The sequence below is a fragment of the Zootoca vivipara genome, chromosome 5, assembly GCF_963506605.1.
Source record: "Zootoca vivipara chromosome 5, rZooViv1.1, whole genome shotgun sequence".
NCBI lineage: Eukaryota > Metazoa > Chordata > Lepidosauria > Squamata > Lacertidae > Zootoca > Zootoca vivipara.
This window is the reverse complement of record NC_083280.1, coordinates 83,306,567-83,331,521: the sequence shown is the minus strand read 5'-3', so window position 1 is coordinate 83,331,521 and position 24,955 is coordinate 83,306,567. Positions and strand designations below refer to the sequence as shown.

General features: G+C 41.4%; 1 protein-coding gene across 7 annotated transcripts in view; it reads right to left on the bottom strand.

Moving 5' to 3' along the window:
- The window catches only part of LOC118096077 (calcium-activated potassium channel subunit alpha-1), a 550,308-nt gene that overhangs the window by 179,587 nt on the left and 345,766 nt on the right, over positions 1–24,955 (bottom strand). For 6 of the 7 annotated variants that reach the window (XM_060275027.1, XM_060275028.1, XM_035137303.2 and 3 more), the window contains exon 10: positions 2,276–2,386. In XM_060275027.1, the coding sequence (XP_060131010.1) occupies positions 2,276–2,386 (111 nt within the window). Of the gene's footprint in view, positions 1–2,275; positions 2,387–12,596; positions 24,931–24,955 lie in introns of those variants that run through there. The other variant, XM_060275029.1, reaches the window with a different exon arrangement.

Below are 24,955 nucleotides of genomic sequence, written 5' to 3'. Positions count from 1 at the left end.
GGTTTGGTTTAGCATGTGGTGTATCTCACACGTAGGTTGTATTATGGCTTACTGCTTGTCATTTCTCTGGGAAATATAAACCATGAGCCCAGTTTAAGACAATGGCCGTGATCCTTCCCCTAAGTGCTCACATATTTTCTCCTTTGTGCCAAGCCAAAGTTTGGCTTAATGTTACATGAGAACTGAGCTAATCTGTTAAAAACAAAACAAAAACACCACTGTGCCATTTGCACTTTGCTTTATCCCACACTTCTCAGATAATTATGCTCCGTTTAATGTAGCCTGCTGTTAAGGGCACTGATATCACTCTTTCCAAATTGCTCCCAGCATTTAACTGATAAGAGAAAGGTCAAAACTGCCTTACAAGCAGCTTAAAAAAAGGAAAAGGAAAAACAACAACCCTGTCAGTTCTGGAATACATGTCAGATCTGATGTTGGATTTTATTGTAATGGCATGATCATGACAAACAGCAACTACTTTAGAGCATTCGTGACTATTGGCAAGGACATTTCTGGGGAAGTATTAAAATCTGTCTAAAGGTTCTGAGATCCAGCTTCTCTTTTCAAATTGTGTATTGTTTCGTAGTCATGAATGTTTGCAAGAGGGTAGCACTTCTGCATCTCTGGAAGTTTGTAAATAGTTACCCATCTAACCAACTGTGGCAATCATGGATAGCCTCCAAGCAGGGAACCAGGAAGAGACACTTTCATAAATTGGAAGGAAGGAAGGAAGGAAGGAAGGAAGGAAGGAAGGAAGGAAGGAAGGAAGGAAGCCTTCCTATCTATCAGTATCACATGTGATTTAACATTAAGTAAGTGTAAGCAAGTGGGCTAGTAAGAAATATTGTGGACTAGAAACTTGTGGATTGACTTGCAAAGCTGGATACAGCCAGAGACAGAACTTGAATAGCATAACGTATCATCTCAAGTACAATGCTTCTTCTGTTCTTATATTCAATTGCCAGCCTTTTTATATACAGTAATAAAATATATAGAAATTAAATCATGCACATGCATGTATGAACCTGCTCTCCACAGAAGTATCCAATTTGCATTTAAAATTTATTTATTTTCAGAAGATCGTTTCAGCCTCAACCTAAGCCCCAAATATCAAAACAATAGTACCTAGGGGAAGGGCTAACAGAGGGCATATAACAGGTTCTTTTTTAAACCAGAAGTTATTTGGGTTGGAATGATTTCTGGGGCTTTGCCAGATGGTCTTAGAGACTGTACATGTTCTTGTTTCTAGCACCCCAGCAATTCCCTGCACTTCCCCCAAATGCTATTTAAGAGCCAGCCAGCCTGTTGGTTTAGCACCGTCTGAGCAATGATTAGTTTCCAAGACGTGGACAAAAAGTAGGCTTATGCTAAAAAAACAACAACATTCTGTACATGTGCAAAATCTCAATTTACATTCCGAGTTGTAGAATAACTTCTCAGGGAAATTTATGCTTGGATTCATAATGCGTTCAAAGCATTACTACAGGGGCCAATTCATAATCTGAAATAAGGAATGACAAACTAATTTGACCCAGTTCTGCATCTGTTGATTGAATTTTGACATTCCTTCCGTACATGCAAAATGTATAAAACCTTTTGTGGTCATCCTCTTGTTAATGACTTCATAGTACAGAGTGATGGATTTTTGGTTCCAAGTCTTGGGAGTTATAGGATGACAAGCTATAGAGTATATTTGAGGCCATAATCATGTTTTCTTACATTGAATGATTTCCTCTTTAATAAGCATTATAGCATTTGTAGTTATTTTTAAAAAGTGGGGGAACAAGGGGTAAGCTTAACTGTTACAAAGTATTATAGCGCTGGCTGCAGTATGGGTTGGGCAACAAATTTTGCAAGCACAAAACACCCACTGGATTCACCTCTTGTGGTACACTAAGAAATGGGCTGCTGCTAATGGAATGGCCATTGTGCAAGTGGAATGAAAGTTGGGTATCACCCTATATTATGCAGGCTGGTGGTTTCCAAACTTCCTACCCTCTAAGAATTCTGTCCATCTTAACTTGTCTACTGAGGAGTCATTGCACATTCACAACCTCTGCTTCTTGCTGAATATTCATGGGCATCTTTCTAGGTACAAGACCACATCTATTTCCATTGGGTGCTGGCCATGACTGTTGGTTCTCACTCCTGTCCCACATGAACTGATAGCCAAACTTCACCTTATAATACTTTTTCTTTCATTTTATTTTAAAAAAACAATAATTTAAAAAAGCATGTTGAAGCTGATAATTGAAGGTTTGAATTTTGTACTTACTTATGCAGAAAGACAATTTCTACGTTCACATCATCCCTGTCCTTGTGCAGGAAGTCCTTCAGGAAGTTGGACACGCTTTCCAAAGTTATGTGGCCACAGACAACTATGTGCCTGGGACAGGGGGAAAAAAAGGGAGGGCACAGTTAAAAGTTTGCTGAAAGGAACAACCAGGAAGGAACACAAGCAAGCTCAAGAGAATTTGGAAAATCACTGCTTTGTTGTGGAAAGAAAGAAACGTGAAAAAGGGGAAAGGAAAGAAGCACCAATATACTGGTGTGTGCCTCCAGTTCATTCCTGAAAGAGAGAAAGAAAAATACCGACACATTTGAGAAGCCCAGAGACACCAAAATACTCCAGCGGTCTAATTTAGCAAAGGATTATAATGAGCAAATGGCCAACTGGTTATGTGCGCATAATAATGAGACACAGGCCCTTTTGGGTGTAACAATCCTGCTTGCTTAACTATGGCCCATTCACTCGTCTCTCTCCTCTTTGCTTAAGCGCTTCAAATCTGGTCTGTTTAAACTAGGAATTCCTCTTTATATACAAAAAAGGGAAACTCGGGTTTATTGCCTGTTGACCTACCCTGATCTTAAACCAGATCTGAGTTTGGCCTACAACTAGTAGTTTCTAGTGTTGCTTGCTGAAGGGGTTACAAGATGCTTTACCAAAGGTGTCATGGACTTTGAAGACACTCAAACTCATAACGCAAGGGAGAAACGTGCTAAGAGGAAGGCATGCTTGGCAAATCCACACTGTGATCAACTCCCGCCTGGAAACCAATGTCCCCACTGTAGAAGGACATGTGGGTCCAGAATTGGCCTCCACAGACACTAATGGACTCATTGTTAAAACCGTGTTTATGGAAGACAATCTTACTCGGCTGCAAGTGATTGCCAAAGAAGAAGGAGGAGAAAGAAGGAAGACGAAGAAGACATTATGCTGGTGGTTTCTTTCAATCACCAGGTTTAATGCCCATTACAACCAAAGGTTCCTTCATCTGAAAACTGTTTGCTAAAAAGAGATTATTCTACATTATAGTATACTGTAAGAGCTAAAGTTGTAAAAGAACTGAAGTCTTAACCTAGATCATGCACTGGTCAAAGGTATACTTGGGGTAAGTACCATGTAAAAGGTGTATTTTCCTAAAACTATAAATTTAGTTAGCTAATAACTGATTATTCCTTAACCATATCCTCAATTTAATACCAAAATATGCTTATCCAAGGAAAACATGATTTGGGCTTCTTGCTTAAAAGTATCCTTCCTCTTTCCCTTTGACTCCCCCCCCCAAGCACTTAATTTTACTGTGTAACTTGAAATGTATCTTCTGGAATTTTGTGATCGGTGCTTTTTCTTTCTTTCAGGGAGTACTCAGGGGGTACGCAGTACTGTTATTAAAATGTGTGGCACTTACTGTAACAACTTCATGGTGAGTACTGGCACCTATTTTTCTAGAAAAATAAAGCACTGGTGATCACCAACCTTTATTTATGAGATCTTGATCAGGGATTGGAAACCCATTGACTCTCCAGATGTTGCTGAACTACAACTCCCATCTGCCCCGACCAATGGCCACGCTGGTTAGGGTTGAGGGAATTGGAATCCAACAACACGTGAAGGTATCTTTCTCAATTTCTTCCTCTGAGTTTCATTTGCCATAAGGAAGGACCCAGTGCCCTGTGAGCAGTCCCATTAGCAGGGGTGGTGCAGCCATCAAGCAAGGTAAGACCATCTCCCCAGGTGGTGTCCTCTATTGAGTCTGGCAACCCTAGCTTCCATTACAAAGGCTTTTTCTTCTTTTAAGTAACATAAAAAGTGGTTCCTAAATGCCGTATTCACTGCATAGTTTGCTACTTAGTCCTTAATTTACACATGTTTACACAAAAGTGATTTCCACTGAGTGCATTGGGAGTCATTTCCTGGTAACTATAATTAGGATTGCAGTCTTAACATACCACTGCAAATGAGCAACCAAAGAATCAGATTTGACAGTAGGGAATATGACAGCATTTTATAATGTTCCATGACACAGCCTCCAGTGCCTTACATCTCAATCCTAATTATTTTTACTTAGAAGTAAGCTTCTTTGATTCCAGCTGAACTTCTTTTCAATAAAGTATGCTGCAGATCACAGTGGGGAGGGGAGGCCAACAACTCCAACAGACATCAATGAGATTGATTTCCAAGTAATACAATAGTCTATGATCTTAACAGAGTGTTGAGTTTTTGCTAGCTATTTAGTGTGTAAACTGGTTCAAAGACTGGGCTGAAATGGCCAACTGAGGGATGGACATTTCCATCACAACGCAGATTAAACTAACATTTTTATTCCTCACAAGTTTTCAAAAGGTTTCTGCATATGAAGTATTGTACTCCCATGCTTCCTGCCATTAATTTCCCATGCGTCTCCCGATATTCATTGGTGATCGATGGGAATGAGTAGAGACAGGGTTCCGGTTTCCGCCTGCAGGAATGGCGGACCTGTTTTCCATCTCTCTGACCTTCGTAAGGAATTTGGCGGTTGCTAGGGGAGTAAATGGCAACCCCCTACCCTCTCCGGGGGTTACGGAGAGGGGCCGCTGGCCCGCGATGCCCCCAGACCCACTCCGACTGTTTTTGGAGTGGGGGGAGCTTGGGCTGAGCACTTACGAGGGCCAGGACTCCCGGGACGCTAATCTGCATGGCGGGGATTTCCATGGTTAAAGAAGATAATTAGGCTTAAATCTATGGACATACTTCAGAAGGAGGGGAAGAAGCGCTGTTTACTGCTGAGAAATTTATGCTGCTGAGGGAGAGGAGTCAAAGATTGTACAGCATCTGGAAGAAGGATTGATGGGGACGGAGCGATAAGGGAAGTGAGTTTTTATTTTTTTTCTTCATATTGTTGCCTCGTACCTTCCCGGACGCGATGTCCTGGCTTGTTTGGAGTGAAAGAGAAGCAAAAGACTGTGTGAGTTGAACTTTATAACTGTTGTTACTGAGCATATTTTTTAAAGATGTGGAGTTGCCGATGAGAAAAGCCCCCCCCCCTAGTCGGACGGAAGGAGTTCTGGACGCGTTCGGAGGATTTATGAGCTGTGACGCACTTTAAATTGGAGCAGCGACCTGAAGCTAAGTTCAGCTATAGGGCAAGGAGATCCATTAATTTACCAAGAGTTTATGGTTTGATGTTTGGGTCTCCTGCCTGGAAAAGCTGTAAATTCTATAATGATCGTAAATCTTCATGGCTATGAGAGGAAACGAAAGTGATTTGAGTTTTTTAAGATGGCGCTGCTTCGTGCTGCTTCGACGCAACAGGGAGCTCCATTAAGAAGATTTATGGGGAGGCTGGACTGATTAACTCACACAGGAGAAAGAACATCTGTGAAACTTTGTTTGATATTTATCTCAGCAGCTGGGAAACAATCGGATGAAAGTGGAAAACATCTATGTGACTGTAAGGGGAAGATCTGGATTATTATGAACTTGGAGGACGATTTGAACTTTAGAAAAAAGACGGCAGTGGACAGTTGCGAGGAATTCCCAATTTCTTGAAGCATGGGAACCCAAATAAAAAATTCTTTAGATGATTTGGCATAACATTCGGTTTGATTGATATATATATATATGTGTATAATTTGAAATATTGAATGTGATATAATTGGTTTTAATTGGAAAATTAATAAAAATATTTTTTTTTTAAAAAAAGGGAATGAGTAGAGACAATCATTTGCTGTTATCCTACTACAGTGTGCATATAACCCACTGGTGAACCATTCATCTGTGTCATGCTAACTTGTGTGGAGAATTTTACTACTACCGGTATCATGTTTCCCCCGATTCCGCAACAGGTGCAAAGTACAGGGGAATTATCCTCATTACTTGGCCAAACAATGCCAGCGACCAGTTTACAAAGTTGGGACTTGCCTCCATTGGAAACCTACCACCTCCTAAATGGTAATCTGTATTCATTTACAGAATTGAGCGTGGCTAAAGTTCATCTTGTTAAGACAATGGCACCACACTGTTCAATACACCGGTCTCGTGGAGGGTCACCAAGCCTCCCCCTTTTGTTGTGCACAACCTAAGAATGTATTCATCAGCTGGCAGCTGAACTGGCAGCAGGTGGCAGATAATGAGCAGAACACTTTCAGAGGTAACATTTAGACTATCCAGGTCACTCCTGCTTTGTAATTGTTCTGAACACATTCCAGTAAATGTGTCTGTGTGTGGTGGTGAAACACTGACTGTAAGCTATGAGAGATAGGCAGCAAGCAATCACCATCCATGTAATTTACCATTAGGGGCCTTTATGAGCTCCTGCCCTTGTTTCATAATTCAATGCTTGACTAAGAATGTGAGAAATAATTGTGGGGGTCTTGTTGGTGGGAGGAGAATAATGCAGAACAATGGATAAATTGAGAACAAGCAACAAAGGCTTCATTAACATCACCCCCCAACGTGGTTCTACTTGGAGTGGTGTCATTAGTGACAGTGAAATTGCACCATTATATAGCACAGTACATCTTATATAGCATTGCTTTCTTCAGTGGGCCAGAAAGAATGAGTTAAAACACAACCCTGCATATTTAACAAGTTCTTTATAGCCAAATTAAGGTTTCTTTTTCAAAAAATAAAATAAAATTATTATAGTGATTCTGTCTATATGCCTAAATCCAAGGGTTTTATTTTTAACTCTCAGAATGTGTGTTTCTCCACTAACACAATCTAATACAGAGGATGTGTTAGGGTGAGAGGGATTGTGAGTCAGTAGGGGGAACAGATCACAGGAAGACTCGGGAGAAGAGCACAGAGATGGACAGATGGCAGAAACATGACGGAAAGGGAAGAGGAGGGTTGGGACAGGATGGAGGGAAGAAACAACAGGGTGGAAGGAGGAGGGACCAGTGTTAGTGAGCGGAGTGGCAGAGGATAAGTTGAGCTAGCACAGGCTTCCTCAAACTCGGCTCTCCAGATGTTTTTGGCCTACAACTCCCATGATCCCTAGCTAGCAGGACCAGTGGTCAGGGATGATGGAAATTGTAGTCTCAAAACAGCTGGAGGACAAAGTTTGAGGAAGCCTGAGCTAGCACCTCCTTTGCTGGCATGTCACTTGGGGAGGACGGTGTCCTATTTATTTCCAAGGCCACCTCTATTTTCCTGCAGGGGGAAATTCCTTACTCTCTGGTGGGGGCGTCTTCTTCCTCCACCAACAAGGGGGTGGTGGTTTTTGTTTTTGTTTTATTGGTTTGTTTTTGTTCTCATTTTATTAAATATTAAATAGTGTTCTCAATTTGCATTTTTATGTTGTGAACTGCCCTGTCATCTATGGATGAAGGGCGGTATACGAATTTGCCAGTGTTTCAAGGTGAGCAGGACTCTGCCAAAGCCTCTGTTGCTGTTCACCATGAGTAGTTCCTGGCTTATGAAAGAGTTAAGTGGGCAGAATAAAAGCTGCTAAGCCTTTCAGCCCTTGCTTGGTTCAAAATATGACCCCAGTTAAAAATTAGTTGTCAATGAAGGCTTATCATAAGAAAGGCAGGCACAGGGATAGCACTAAAAAACCCTACATGCTGTTGGCATCGTCCAGCAGCCCCACCCTTCTCTTGTTCCCATATGATTGCCAATTTTCTGATAGCATTCTTCTTCAGCTGTTGCATCACAAAACCAAATCCATACCCAAAGGAGCATGAAACTGAAAACCTGGCCTATTGGCTATAACCAGTCTCCTTCCCTCCCTCTCTCAGAGTTTTGGCTTTCTTTTTTAAAAGCTCCTTCTTACAGCACAGTTTCTGATTTATGCAACCAAATCTACAATAATATCTCCATGTGGCCATGTCACCACCATGAAGACTACTCTTTGCCATGTGCTGCCTAACTGCCAAAAGGAAATGATGGAAGAGAATACAACATTTTAACAGCAAGCATCTATTGATCTCCACATGCCACTTGGCACGATTCAAAGATGTGCACAGCAGGTCAATGTAGCCATTAAGGAAAAACTTGCTTGCCTGACTGCCTCCATTCTCCAGCTGTCCTCCTGTCTCCAATACATACCTTCTATATTTTCTTGTCTGTAAGCAACACAATCTATAGTCTATGGTGAATGACCTCTCTTACCATTCTATCCTTGGCTTGTTTTAGCTCTCCTCCAACCCACCGCCATCTGCCTGTGTCATATGCTTCAGTCCAAAACTGATTTCCTTTGAACAACCCATGACTTAATCACCATAATAACCTTATTAAGCCCTACTTGTTGAATTTCCTACGACCTTCTCAAGCACTGTGCTTATTTCCAACCCAATTCATCCAGATGATTAGATTCATCTAGGAATGCCAGCGGCTGATGTACACCAATCCAGTAGCTTTTGAGCAGCTTGCTTCAAAAGCTAAATATTGGGTAGGGATTCTTGAAGACAATCCACCACTTCCAAAATCTAACCAGCTCATGTTGGATAAAGTAGGAGGTGATACATGAAGTCTCCTCTATCTATCTATCTATCTATCTATCTATCTATCATCTATCTATCTGTCTGTCTAACATTTCCCCCACTGAAACAAACTGGAATAACTTAGCTACTCTAGCACCAGCCTGATGTAGTTGATGGGGATGATCCTGGAGCTTCTCAAGGGAATAAAATACAATCTACCTTAGAAATACCACATAATGTTATACCTGTGCATATCGACACCTATGCAGCTTCCCATCTCCTCTGTGATCATTCTGCCCCACATCAACAGAAAGGTGCTTCCAACCCATACAAACTTCTTCCAGCCATCAGATCTCCAAGCTAAGATTGCTCTCTTAATGTGCAATAGCTTCACTTCAAACTTTAGCTGCTCAGTGGAATGGTAAGAAGAAATCAGCTGCTTCTAGACTGTCATCTTGGATTGAAAAGAATCATTTTTCTCTTGCTAGAATAAGTGAAACTTATTCTACAGATAAGATCAAAACCAGATTGTCTGCATGCTTAAAGAATGTTATTAGGTACTGTACACTATTCCAGAAACCCTGGAGAACCCACATTGTTCCAATCATCTGATCTGAAGAGTTACAGATTCCCCAGTTCCATGCCAAAATTCATGTCTTAACTGTTTCTTACTTCAGCTTTGCTAAAACAAAATGTTTATAGAAGCCAACTTAATGAAATTAGAGATGCTGACAAAGCTCATTAGGATAAGGCCCATAAACGAGCTTCAGGGGCTCAGACCTTCACCTCAAAGGATACCTAAGCATCAGGATACCCCTGAATTCTTCTAAATTCAGATTAAAACCCAAGCCAGAGAAGAATTCCTGGCTTACTGCAATGCTAGTAGCCCTTGAGAAAACTCTATTTCCCAAGGGTCACCAGGGCCTACAGAGCATGTCAACCAAACCGAAGCAGACGTTGGTAATATGGCACCCTGAGTGAGCACAAAATTTGGTGCATCCCCTCTAAATATTTCTTATTTTCACAATAATTCATTTAGCTACAGTTTACCCATTTGTATGTTTTATTATTACTAGTAATACTCCTATAGTTAGCACCCCCTTGGCTTGGTGCCCTGTGCAGGGTAACTGCCAGCACTGCCCTAAATCCGGCACTGAGCCAAAGAAGAAGAAGAGGAGGAGGAGGAAGAGTTTGGATTTGATATCCCGCTTTATCACTACCCTAAGGAGTCTCAAAGCAGCTAACATTCTCCTTTCCCTTCCTCTCCCACAACAAACACTCTGTAAGATGAGCAAGGCTAAGAGACTTCAAAGAAGTGTGACTAGCCCAGGCATGCGCAAACTCAGCCCTCCAGATGTTTTTGGACTACAACTCCCATGATCCCTAGCTAACAGGAGCAGTGGTCAGGGATGATGGGAATAGTAGTCCCAAAACATTTGGAGGGCCTAGTTTGCCTATGCCTGGACTAGCCCAAGGTCACCCAGCAGCTGCATGTGGAGGAGCAGAGACGTGAACCCGGTTCACCAGATTACAAGACTACCGCTCTTAACCACTACACCACACTGGGTCTCACTGCAGCTGTTGACACCACCACCGCTGCCCTGATAGTTGCAGTTTAAAAGGGCTCCTGAGTCCCACAGGGGTGTTGCAGAAAGAATGTAGTTGGTCAAGGGAGCCATAGACTCAGATAGGTTGAAAACCTAGCTGGTCACTAGGAGTTGCTTGAGAAGAACAAGCAAATAAATATATTTATTCAATGATGATTAACATGAAATTCTGGAGCCAAAATCACTGCTCCATGCTGGACCTTAACACTGCATCTGTCTTCTTGGAATTTATTATAGTTCTTAGTTATTGGTTTGAGGTAATGTTGTTATATGTGGAGCAGAACACTTTATTAGTCCTAGACCTTCAGATAATTATTGTTTTTCTTTTTTAAACTGACTCCAAATTCCTCCAGAATTGACTGCTGGTACTGCTGGGCTTCCCTTTTCCCATTGGTATTAGCACCTAAGTAAGGCACAGCTGCAAAGTCTGGTGCTTTCCCATAATACCATACTGCTAAAACTCAGGCCCAGAATGGACACTAGCTCATCAGCACCCCACTGGTTCAGTACTGAGATGCTGTGGGAAAGTTGCAGTTTAGCTAGAGCAGGGATGTGGGTGGCTCTCTAGATGTTAGTGAACTACAACTCCCATCATCCCTAAACATTCACCATGCTGACTGGAGTGGATAGGATTTGGAGTCCAATAACATCTGGAGGACCACATGTTCCCCATCTCTCAGCTGGAGTTCAGCCAATACTAGAATATCCACAGTTACTTCTAGTCCACACCAACAGAGTTTAGGTTAGGTTAGGTTAGGTTGGGTTGGTTAGGTAATTGTTTATTTATAGCTTTTTGGTGATGTGGCTCCCAGTATGTTTCCGACCACAAGTCAAAGTGTTGGTGCTGACCTTTAAAGCCCTAAATGGCCTCAGCCCAGTATATGTGAAGGAGCGTCTCCACCCCATCATTCTGCCCGGACACTGAGGTCCAGCTCCGAGGGCCTTATGGCAGTTCCCTCACTGAGAGAAGTGAGGTTTCAGGGAACCAGGCAGAGGGCCTCCTTGGTAGTGGCGCCCGCCCTGTGGAACGCCCTCCCAGCAGATGTCAAAGAAATAAACAACTATCCGACTTTTAGAAGACATCTGAAGGCAGCCCTGTTTAGGGAAGTTTTGTTCTGTTTTTAATGTTCTGTTGAAAGCCACACAGAATGGCTGGGGAAACCCAGCCAGATGGGCAGGGTAGAAATAAATAAATAAATAAATAAATAAACAAATAAATAAATAAATAAATAAATAAATAATATTTTTACATCAGGCTTCCACACATGGTCTACAAAGTCAAATGTCACTAAGTTCGCTTCTCAGTCTCCAAAGTAAACTAAAACTGTTTACAGATAAACTACCGGTAGTATGATGTAGCACATTCATGTTTTCTAAACTTCTAATAGACAATACATTCCCCCTGAGTTAAAAATACAGGTACATTTCACTTATTATACCAAATGTTTATTTTTAGAATATGCACGACTAAGAATCACCAGGCCTCAGAGGAGCCCGCTCTCATCTTTTGTTTGTGTATACCCCCCTCCCAATTTCTAGGAGGCAATTCCAAGGGCAATGATTCTTGCAGTGGCTGCAAGCCCTGATCAATGTATCACGTAGAGATACAGTGGACTGCCTCCTCTGTGGGTAGATATTGAGGGCACACAGGAGCCTTGCACTTTTAAATTCATTTATTTTCCATTGCATGCTGCCCACACTTCTTTCACTGCAGACTTGTGTAACCCAGTGCAGAGTTTGGAAAGTATAATTTTAGAATAAGTGAGCATGAATCCATATGAACAAAACAGGACACCGTTTTTGTCCCCCCACCCTCACGTACGTAGCTTTGCCAACCACAATTAGCAAATCAGTTCCCTCCCCAACAAGATGTGCGACAAGCCCAAAGGTACCCTAAGGGAAGTACAGTAAACAGCAGTTAGGCCCACGTAAGCTACTCTTGAAATTAAAACAATGGGATCCTCAGCATAATCCTTGGGGTGGGATCTTCCCTTTCTGTGCACTCATAGGCAAACAATACAAAATGCAAAGCTCCCCTGGCTGTTTATTTTCAAGGAAAATTGCATCCATTCTCTTGGAACAAATATAAAGAACCTCTTAAAAAGTCACCCTTGCCATCCCATCATTTTAAATCACAGGCAGTAAATTGAAGATTCTGTTCAACATCCACTGACCACATTGCATTCATTTTGTCAAGCAAGTAAATGAAATATGACATAAATTGATCTAGATGTCTCTGTATAACTATAATATTTATATCAAATACATGTGCCTGAGTCTCCCCACCCCCACCCCCCCGCATCTTCCTCCTTAGCATTCTAATTGTGCATTTGTCTACTGGCCGTCCAACATCTCTGCTCCCATTCTCTGGTTCTCCCCTGCTCTTTCTGTCTGCACTCCAGGAGCTGGCAAGCTTGAAGAAAACTCAAGGTATAACATAGCTGACGTAAGGCCAAATCCACACGTAGATCATTATTCCTTTTTTTAAAAAGTGCGTGGAACAATATTCTTAATAACTGCTTTCCCCATTAAACCTATAATGGAACACTCTTTCACATAAATAAAAGCTGTGTATGATTGAGTTTGGGCAGATTAACCATCTTGGACCTAGATTCTATTACATGGTGGTTAGGGTGGGGAGGGGAGGGAGTCAGACTTGGTTTGAGAAAGTCCTTCGAAACAGCATTCTTTCAGCAGTTCTATATTTTCAGACTATTGCTTCAACAGGACTAACAGAACCCAAACCCTATGTAAGAAGTCACAGAAAGTAATGCTCAAAAGAAACCGCAGAAGATAACTGCATTGAAGATCTTGTTAAAAAAACAAAAACACAAGCTGTTTACCTGCCTAGGATTTCTAAAGGAGCAGTGAGGGGAGAGGACAAAGGTTGTAACACTTGTTTTTTAAATACAGGGATTAATTTAAGCCTGCCTTGCCCACAAATACATGGAGCTAGATGACTGCATTGGTATCTCACGCTAAAAAAAGGGCAACAGTGGCCCACCAGGGAGCTTGGTGTCAACCTTGTTTTGCAGCCTATCACTGATAACAAAACAGCCCCTGGTAAGGTTGGTGGGCTGTTTTCAATCCACTCACCATTTGTGAAGGCCTGCTGCACAAGGATATTTAGAAGAAGAACGAAGTATTTACCCTACTTAAGATCTGCAGGACTTCTGACCACACCTATCATATCACCACCCATGTGTAGAAGCAGCCCACTTGAGAGAGCTACATTAGCTCCGAGAAAGCTTTCTTTCCAGCCTTGTCTCTCCCAGATCCCTTCTCCTTTTGTGTCCTAATCTATTTCTTGGTTCTAATTTTAAACCCTAAGTTTGAACCTGAGCTGGTGTGCATATTCCACATTTGAGTTTGCTCTCAGGTTTGAGTTCTAGGCCTGCCCCTTGACCTCTAGCAGCCTGTGAGGCTGCTCTCCCACCTTCCCAAAATAACAAGTCATTGGCCCTTACCGAGAGGGAGAGGGGAGGTGTAGGGAGCTCAGCACTGTGTGGCAGGATTGGCTCCCCTGCAACTCAATGTGCAGTGCCAAACTCCCTGTGCCCCACCCTTCCTGTCTCAATAAATGCCACTGTTCCAATGTTTTGGAAAGCCGGGGCAGCCAATAGGGCCCCACCTGGGCTGATTCACTGATCTCTATTGACCTTGACCCTGTAGCAAGTTCTAGCACCAAGAGACAGTAAAATCACCAAGTATCCTGACTATTACCTGCAGAGCCCGGGAACAGAAGGAAGGTTGCTCAGTGAGAATATTTCACCATCTTGAGAAATGTGAAAGCCATTTACTGGCACTTAAAAAGTGGCCTAATTGAAGCAGGAAGTACCATGGCATTTGCTACCGTACAATTAAATCAAGATTGCTGAGATGTCAAGGAAATAAACAACTATCTGACTTTTAGTTCGCAACCCCCCCCCCCCCCCGATGTTTTGCCTGAGTAACATTTTGCTTTAGACAAAACTTTAGGGATGTATTTGGAAACCCCACAATTCACCTCAAATTTCACTTTAGCCAAAATTCTAGTAACAGCTCTACATCGTATATATTTGCACTAACCAAGCAGGGATGACTCTATAGTAAGGGGTAGTAGCCATGCCCCCCAAATAATTTCCCACTACTCCATTGGCTCCCCCAGCTTTCAGTCTCAAGGTCCTTTGTAGCCCAGATTAAGTCCTTACTTCCCAAACTAGTTTTCCCCCCCCCCAGGAATCACCTCGTGACCAAGGCTATAGTGATAACACTTAACAGTATAATTCAAACTCAGTCCAGGATAAATACTCTTTCATTTGCTCTGAGACATACAAACACTGTCTCAACTGTGAGCTGTCTTTCTTTTGCATGACATACTGTGATGAAGTGGACAAGCAGAGTCTATATCTTTAGTCATTAAAAACTGAGACCAAAACCCCAAAAGAAAATGTTAACAGCTGTGAACATGCAGTTAGGACGGCATGCTAGCCAGCAGATTCATACGACACCGCAGGATTAAACCACACTTCCAGCACCAGCAGTTTCAGCATCAACCAGACTTCTGTCTACTGCTCTAATCCTTTGAAATCCCGGCATTTCTTGAGCTTCCAGAAGCAACAGTTAGGACACACAAGAGACACCCTGCTATTATTAAGCAATCAATGTTTTTGCTCCTGCTCCTCATTTTACAGCGTTTCCCCCCCCCCCCTATTTAAATGGCCTTATAATCTTTGCATAGCTTGCAATATGATTTGAAGTTATAACTAAGCTTTCCACCACTGATGGCTACCCTTTTCTAGGGTTACCATTTTAACTGGTACATTAATCAAGAAGATGTCAATGTGGTGCCCTCCAGATACCGCTGGACTCCAACCCCCATCAGCCCCAGCCAGCATGGCCCATGTTCAGGGGTGATGGGAGTGGTGGTTCAACAACATCCAAAGAGTCCCATGTTAGCTACCTTTGATCTATTGCCATTATTTTATGATTTGGTGTGGGTCCATTTTAATCAGTTGGACTAATGACAAATGTTTTGGTTTTTTAAAGGCTGTTTTTTGTCCTGACAAACCGCATATATCAGAATTTGAAATGGCACCCTTGGGTTTACTGAACCCCATTAACTCAACAGATGCTGGGACAGCAGTTGCACATGGCTCCTGCTACAAGATGATTGGGGTGGGTGCATGTGGTGTAAACCTTAACAATATGAGAAACGACTAGTGTTAACTTCACCCCTTAAGATATATGCCAGGTATTTCATCTAAGGGGGAGGGGGTGTCAATACACCAGGTCCATTCTATTTGTCCTCAATTCCTGAGAGAAGAGGAGCGGAGAAGAGAGCTTATAAATTGAATTCTCAGTTGCAGGATGTAGAATCATAATAGGAAATCAGAGTGGAAGTTCACAGTATGGTATTTTGAGAAAGTTGTCTATAGGCTTGACAGTAGATGTACAGTATATTTAGTAGTTAGAAAGGTACAGGGAAGGAGGGTGGGGGATTGAGAGCAGACTTTTATTTTAATCAGTGTTTTATGCAGAGTTAAGTAAAGCAACTGGGAAATAACACTTCAGATGAAGACTTGGAGTGGTTGAAAACAGAGCCTCCCCATGTTTTCTAACTTTTCTCTTGAGAATTTCAGAGGAAAAGAGACTGCATTAAGCAGTTAAATCACCAGGAGAAGGTCTAAGTGGCTGTTGAAAGTTGCTGAATTTATTCTTCTGCATTGTCAAGAATCACAATACTGTATACTGACGAAGTAAAATACACTTTGTTCAAGTGCCATATATTTATGTGTCATATTTCTGTCCTCTTTGAGGTGAAGGAAATAAACGTCCAACATAAGGCTAATGCAATAAATGTGAGTGTTCACATGGGTTGTGCAAGTCATAGTGCAGAAGCTTAATAAAAACAATTGTGCTAGGAGTTGTACAACAACTTTCACAAGTGCAAGGCACTCGTTGGATTCAGTTGCTGTGCTGCACAAAGAACATTACTGTTACACTAAGAACTAGCACAGTGGTAGTTGCGCAAGTGGGTTGCCACAACTGGATAACACCCATAGAGCTATTTCATTTTACCTCCCAACTATGGAGACTAAGAGACAACAACTCACTGAGCATCATGAATAAGTAGGGATCCAAATTTAGCTTTCTATAATTTAAAAAGTAACAGTAGATATTCACATTAAATTAGCATGGCTCTTCTTTCCTTTAAGCAACATGTGGATGAATGCACATGGTTTTGAAGAGGTTAATTTCAGTGGAACTTTTCCACTGAGATATGTTTCTCCCAGGCCTTTGAAATCAATATTGCATGGGCTTGCTCTGTGTCCCTCATTTTAGTGAAGTAAATCAAGCACAGCAAGGAAAACAGGACTCTCTTTGTGGTGGCCCCAATACTCTGCAGCACTCCGCTTCTTTGTGTATACATTCTACCAACAGGTGAAAGCATGTTTATATATAAAAGACCTTCACATCCACTGTGACTACATTATTTATTTAATTTTGCCCACATTGCTGATGTTTAAGTATTTGATTTGTTGCTATTTTAGTTTGATCATATTGTTTTGTTTTGCAACTTTTACCAAAAAGAACTGATACTACGGACAGGTGAGGTTTTCATTTGTCTGCAATTTTAAGTAAAGCGGCCTGAATGGCACTTCCTGACCTAATATGTGGACCGAAGCACAACTATACCTCAGTTTTTGCACTTCTCTGAATTTTGCAATATGCGTCTCGGCTCAAAAACAACAACACTGAAATGCATGTAAAAATATGCATTTTTAAGATAAAATGTGAATATCATAGCTATGCTGGGGCATGGGAACCTACAGCGCATAGCTCAAGGTCTTCACCACTAGAATATACAGTATTGCTTAGTGGAATGTCATTTGAAGCCCAGGAAAATCAGAGAAATTATTAGAAAAATTAAAAAGATCACAAGACAGGACAGTAGTCTAGGTCATATGCTCTTCCAAGAAAAATGTATTTCATTTGCCTGTTCTTCCAAGTCAGTTTAATAGGAAATGATATTATTCCTTTTCAGACAAAGTTCTTCCCCTCAGCTATGGGAAATCTAGAGGCAAATTGCTAAGTAGAAGAAAAATAAAACCATGTTATAGCTCAGAATCAACATACTACGTCTAATCTATGCAAGGTGTCTTGTCAACTTAAATTATCTGTTTGTCTGTTTACACTGTCTGTCTCTCCTCAGTTCTTTTTTATGTCTGAGAAATGCTGCTATCAAGTCCCTATGTTTCCTTCCTGAAGGAATCTCACAGATTGTTCTTCTTCTTCATGATAGGCTGATGATTTGGTAAGTTATGGCTTATAGATGAATCAGAATAAATATCTGAGAAGCAATAATGGACCATGAGAGAAACAAGAGGTCTTCATAGTGCTATACAGCAGAGAACCAAAGCCAGCTTAAAAATAAAAGGCATTCAGACATATGCCTAAAACTTAAGAGGTCTCAGGATAAATGCTGATATTACTTAGTGCTTTTAAAAGTATTTTCAGCAACAAAATGCCAAAAAGAGTCAAGTGAGAAGCAGCTCTCAAGCTAGTTCTTGAAAGCAGCCACTTATTATGGGAAGATTGCCCAGTGTGCTTTGGCCAAGGATTTTCCTCTGAAGCAAAGGTCTTAATAGGCCTCAACACCTCACTCAATAATAAACTCACTCAGGTTTTCGGGTTGGTGTACCAGAAAAAAGAATCATTTACAATGATGTGGCTCACAGATTCATGTTTGATTGACTGCATGCATGTGCTCTTATTTGGTTCTTCCTTAAGCTCCTTTTACAAGATTTATCATGCAAGGGACACATTTTGACGGAAAATTCGACCGAAGGAGAGTGCAAAACGTTGCCGAACATTCCACATTTTTGGCACGGTTTAAGAAAGGGAAAAGATACAGCTGTGTTACTCAAATCCATTGACTGGCTGTACAAATAAAAACCTGAAATGAGAAACATGGTTGTCATTTAGCACTAGTGACTGTAGTGCTTGGAAATGTTTTTCTTGAAAAGCCCTTAAGAGTGCAAAAGTGCTGCCTATCCCTAATCTCATTCATCCTCATAGCAACTCTCTGAGGTGGGCTATTCTTATTTACACTTCAAAGATGGGGAACATGTGTCAGGGTGAATTTGCGTTATCAGGTTATGTGGTTGCCTCTCTCTGGGTGCCTGGATTAGTGTGCAGACTTGGGCATCTTCTAACTAAACTGTTACTTAAATGTGGTCTGGTGTAATTCTGGCACATGCCATCCCATAATTTCTCCAATGGAAATTCCAGCCTCCTGCTTTAACTAAACAAACATTCCAGAAGGGCCCATTTGGCAATGTTACTAGAGGCAGTTACATTCTGCCTCAAGAAAATGGCTGGTTTCAAAACTATTGGGGCTACTTCCACATTGGGCTGCCAGGATATAAAGTGCTGCTTTACCTTGAATCAGGATACTATTCCATTAATAACCGTATGTCTTATAGGAGCAAGTACTTGGGATAAGTATGTTACCCTAACAAACCTGCAAAGTAGGCTAGACTGAATGATAGTGAATTTCTCAGAATTTTTTTCAGTCAGGTTGCCAACTCCAAACTCAACTCTTTCCTCTCCCTCTCAGTCTCCCTCTCCCTGCCTCAGGGCTGCACTAATTATGATTTAGCAAGTTGAACAAGATCCTCCACATATGCCAGTCAATGAGGTAATCAAGTATACCCGTTGCATCCTCCTCTCCTGATAGATGGCAAAAGCAAGAGGCTACCATTTTAGCCCCTAGGCTGCATCTGGGACACAAACTGCGGTATGCCTCAGTGGCTGTCAGATAGACCTGTTGTTGTCCACCTAGGGCAGGATTATCTGTTCTGGCTGGTGGTAGCTGCTTTCCAAGAACTCATGCAATGACTCTTCTGAACTTGTTACCACATATTTCTAATAGAAGATATCAAAAGCAGAACCTATAATCTTATAAAAGCAAAGCACATACTGAACATATACCCCTATGAGCAAAATATTTCCCATCATCACCATGATCTCCACTTGTAGTGGCTTCACTCAAGCTGGTATCCTATACTTCAAGCCACACCACTGTGGGATTCATTATTCCTACATGATCTGCCTTGGAAGCTGAAAGAATCTGCATTAACCAAAAACATGAGTGGGGCCCTGCTTCACTTCAGGAGCCAATGAAAACACTGGTGGAAAAGTAACAAATTTCAGATTTATTGAGAGGGAGTTGCAAAAACTTTATATATCTCTCGCTTCATAAGAAATACTAACAACCCATAAACTCCAGAAATAATCAATAACAATTGCATTGTGTCCTATCATGAACATTCACAGCAGGCAACAAAAGCCTAATAGATAAAGGTATGAGGATATAAAGCAGGGAGTAGAATCAACAAAAAGAATCCCTACCAAATCAAACACAACTTTGCCCAAATTGTTCCAAGAAGATACCTAGTCTTTCACAATATCCAACAAGGAGGAGGTCTGAAAAGTGTGGAGTAGTTTATATATGAACCTTCACCGTTCATACTCAGGTAGTATCTTTTCTAAAAATGTCCACAAGCAGTGAATCTGCCCCAACCATCTCCTCCTTTTAAACAGCAACACTCATTGGCAGGAGAGGTACAGAATGGCAACCCTTTCACCTGGGAGAGCTGCACAAACAGCCCATCCCCTAGGTAAGAAACAGACAATGGATACAGAGAGGTGGAACATTGTGACATCAATGGCCAGTAAACCAATCACCTCACTCTCTCCATATTTGAAAACACCAAGTTTTAAAGGGCAAGTTGGGCCCTGTTGCTGGTTTTAACCATTCAAGCACTTAGTAGGATTCCTGCTTATCCTTTATAATTCTTGTTGACTGATTGTTAATGAAGAACCTTTAGTGTATCCAGAGTATGTCATATATAATCTTCCATAACTCTTACAACGATGCTGATAAGGTTGGACAGTATTATTATCCTGTAGGTGAGAGTGGACTAAGTCTGGAAGATAGCAGTTTACTGTGGATCACTAAGTGAATTCATGGCTCAGGCAAAGTTTGAATCGGAGACTTCTTCACTCACAACACATAGCTAAATCAGCTTTCTGTTAAGTACTCTCAGTACAAATTGTAGATTGTGTTGGTGATAGGGGGAAAATAGTCTCTAACATAGGTCTGCATTACTTGAGTCCCACCAGACGGAATGCAATCCACAAGCCATGTGGGATGGTCCACCAGAGGCTCAGTGAGTCTCTAATTTTACGGCCTGCCACAAGACTGCAGAAAGTGAGTGCTTGTCAAGCACCAGGCAGGTCAAACAATACTGCTGAACTACATTTGGCTTGGTAGGTAATTGAGTTGTGAAGGCCTGCTCTAAGCCTTCATGCCAGAGTTTTCCAAACTGTGTGTTGTGCCATGTCAGTGTGTCGGCTGCAGTGTGTAGGTGTGTCACGTGAATGCTCCCTGTGCTGATTCCGGGACTGGAAAGGGGTTAGTTTAACCTCTAGTTTATTAGTAAAACTGGATTACTGTGTCATGAAATGATGCATGTCTAAAAAGTCTGTCATTGACATGAAAAGTTTGGAAAGCTCTGCTATTAATGCCAACATGCAGAATGAACCTATGCCTGTTGACTCAGAAGTAAAACCCCACTGAAGATTCTCTATTAAGTGTGCATGGTGTTACAGCCTTAAAGCATTATGGATCAAAACTATACTGTCTTCAGAACGGCAGCCTCCTGACATATAAGCCTGTTTTATGCTTTAAACTATGCATGGCAATTAAAAAAAGAAATACTTAAATAATATGTATAAACAAAAGAGCTTAATGTATGTTTCTTCCTGGGAGAAGGAAATGCACACACAATTTTAGGACTCTGAGCAACATCTTTCAACAAAGTTTAGCGGCTCCAGATTTTGCAAATGCATTCAATTTTATCTGGGAACTTTTTGACATTAGAAATTGCAGAACTGTAGTTTCTCATTATGTTTGCTGCCAGAATCATTGCTGAGCTGCTCAGCTAAAGACTTATATTGCTAATTATTACCAGATGCCTCCTATCCCATGCAATGGAAAACTTATTGGTTCTGACAACCCATTCTCTCAATGTTGAATTCCAAAGGAAAACTCAAATTTTTGGCCAAACATAACATTTCATCAATCTTGTTCTACTGACTGCAAAACCAATATCAAACGTAAGATGCTAATGGTTTTTTACTGTGCCGTTCCCAAGCTTATGTGCTCTGATGAAAGATGTACGTGAGCAAAGGGCTTCTCCAAAGTATTTAGAAATTAGCTTTTTGAACCAGGAAACAATGTATAAAGTTAAATTGAACAGCCTGTGCACTGATGACAGAGTTCAGCTTCAGTCAACAAAATATACAGGCAAATAGAAGCAGATGAACGGAAACAAACAAAGAGCATGTTTAAAAGAAAGAAAGCAAAAGCCCCCACAGGCAAAATAGACTTAAGCAAGCCCCCAAGCTAGCAGTGAAGCCTATGAGCTAGTTGTTAAGAATCAGCAGGAAGTGGGAATTTGAAACAAAACAAAACAAAAAAATTATTTCCAGTAGCACATTAGAGACCAACTAAGTTTGGCATTGGTATGAGCTTTTGTGTGCATGCACATTTCTTCAGATACACTGAAACAGAAGTCACCAGACCCTTATGTATAGTCAGAGGGTGGGGAGGGGTATTACTCAGAAGGGTGGTGGGAATGGGTGATTGGCTGATAGGTGTGGTAAACCTGTTAACGACTGCAATTGGTCTTACAGGAAAAAGCAAGGGGCAAGATGGCTAAAAATGAGCATTGTCATGTATGGTGGCACTGTGGGTTAAACCACAGAGTCTAGGGCTTGCTGATCAGAAGGTCGGCGGTTTGAATCCCTGCAACGGGGTGAGCTCCCATTGCTCGGTCCCAGCTCCTGTCTCCTAGCAGTTCGAAAGCACATCAAAGTGCAAGTAGATAAATAGGGACCGCTCCGGCGGGAAGGTAAACGGCCTTTCCGTGCGCTGCTCTGGTTCGCCAGAAGCAGCTTTGTCATGCTGGCCACATGACCCGGAAGCTCTCTGTGGACAAACGCTGGCTCCCTCGGCCTATAGAGCGAGATGAGCGCCGCAACCCCAGAGTCGGACACGACTGGAACTGATGGTCAGGGGCCCCTTTACCTTTATGAGATAAGAATCCAATGTCTCTATTCAGACCAGGTCTCTCTCTCCATGGTTTTAAGTTTGGTAATAAGTTGCAATTCAGCAACTTATCTTTCCATTCTATTTCTGAAATTCTTTTGTAATAAGACAGCTACCGGTACTAGGTTTAGAGACAACAGAGCACTGCTGGGTACCAGTGCAAAATAGTTTATCTTACAGACTAGCTTCTTGAAAACTCTATTTATCATGGCAAAATGGATGAGATATCTCTATACTGTAATGGATGAGTAAATGGATGAGATATCTATATCATCCTGTTACATTAAAGTACTTTGTTCAGCGTTTAAACTTCAACTGCTATCCTATTCATTCCTCCCTGGGAACAAGGGCTACTAAACTGAGAGGGGCTTATTTCTGACTGGATGCTTTCTGAAGACTTGAACTTGTTCGAGAGTAAAGAAAAGTCGGCATTATACCACCACTAACACTGAGGGAAACTAGATTAAAAATGAAACACCTTTAACCTTTAACACTGGCCCAGTTCACATGTAACACTAAGCCAAACAACTTTAGTGTGAGCAAGCAAATGTGTGGGTTCCTAAGATGACCCTTGGGGTCCTTCCAACTCAAGAATTCTACAATTCTATATAGTAATAGAAAATGTTTCTTTACACATGCAGATAGGCTTTTGTTTTGTTTTAATGTAGCAGAGCATTCAAAAACCCAGTCTCTGATTAACAGCCTGAAGTTATTGTAACTGACCTATGCAGGATTCTACCTACAGTTTTTAAGTTATATCACAGGCATTTCAATCCCACAGCTAAATTTCACGTTTAAAATTGGCGAGCCTGCACTTCAGGACTCAAATAATGTCTGAATATAACAGGGTTTGTACTTGTGAAAACTTCACAGCATTAGGATTCAACATTTTTTCAATGGATTGGGCTCATCACATGAGCTTCAACAGGGAAAGGAGGCGGCGGGGGGGGGGGGAATCTCACGGTGTTGAACTATTTAAATAAATTGCATCTAAAGAAGGACATTCCAAAACCCTGGAATGCCATAGACAATGCAAAGAAGTACTAGTTTGGAAGGAGTTAGGATAAGATTTTAGGTCTGTTGGAGTTTGTCAGATGTGGAGGCCCCCCTCAAGAAGACACCACAAAATGGGAAAACATGGTTTGTGGGTTGAGAGTAGCGGCAACAGGGTTCATTAAAAGGAAATAGTTTGAAAGTTCACTTTTCTATGGTCTATCTGCTACAGCAAATGGGAATTTAGTTTGTTGACTAGTGAGTTGAATGTTGGGCTAGCAGACAAGCTCTTTCCATCTTTTGCTATGGAATGGCAGAACACATACTGGACTGAAGACAAAAGGAAATAAGGAGACTGAATGAAAATACATCAGGGTGCAACTGGGAAAGGTTAAGGCCCTGTTCAGATTTTCTGAGGCAAATTCTTGTTACTAGTATGCTTAAGGTAACCAATAGTTTTAAGATGTGAATTTAGCGCAATTAATTTCTGAAAATTAGTAGAACTCACATCATTACATCATTAAATGTTTCTGCCACCCAAAAAGGGACTTTAGTGCTGATGTTATATGTGTATTTTTTCTCTATTTATAGATAACACTGATTCTGTTGCGGCTTGGTTACCTGGCCGAACTGTTGACAAATCTTCAAAAAATCTGCTTGTTGTTAATAAGCGTCATTTTAAAAACCCAACTAAAATGAAAATTAGATTATTAGCAGAAAATCAGATCAATGAAGGGCTGAATCTGACAGTACTTTTGGCATGGGTTATCTCAACATCAATGTCAGAGTCACTTGAACATATTTGGGTATGTCCCGCTATCACCAATGAAACACATTTTCAGGGAGAGATAGAAAATGTAAGCTAGTTTGTCAAATGCCCTTAATGGATATGAATCCATATGGTCTCTTGTGACATTAACATGGGAGCTGGTTCACTTACAATGTTCCCCATGCATGTAGTGTGGATGCAAGTGTTCAGAAAAAAGCAGCCACAGAAGTAACCCCTCACTAACATGGAGATATTTGACGCAACAAACATCTTAGTCCTATACGCTGACTTCAAATTAATAATAGCAGGGTCATCTTCCAGACTGTGTTAACTGAGTTCTGGCATTACCAGCAGTTCCTTTAGAGAACAGGGGAAAAACCACTTTGACTTGTACCTTAATATGGCCCAGGTCTCTTAATATGCAGTGTGACAACTTAGGGAGGAAACGACATTTGATGTCAACAGGACACACACAAAAATGGCACGTGGGAGGGAGAGAGAGAGAGAGAAAGAGACAGAGAGCGCATATCAGGGTGTGTCCGTGAGTCAGATGTCGCCACCATGGCAGGTTCTTTTAACGTCACACAAGCACACCTGGTCTTCGTCTCTTTTTGGACTTACTTTCTGCCTCGGGTTGAGTTAAAAGTCCCTCCGTATTTCTTCCGGTTAAGGATGAGAGCAGCAATTTCTGGCACGTAGCGCGCAAACATTGCCTACATGCGTGAAACAAAAGCACAA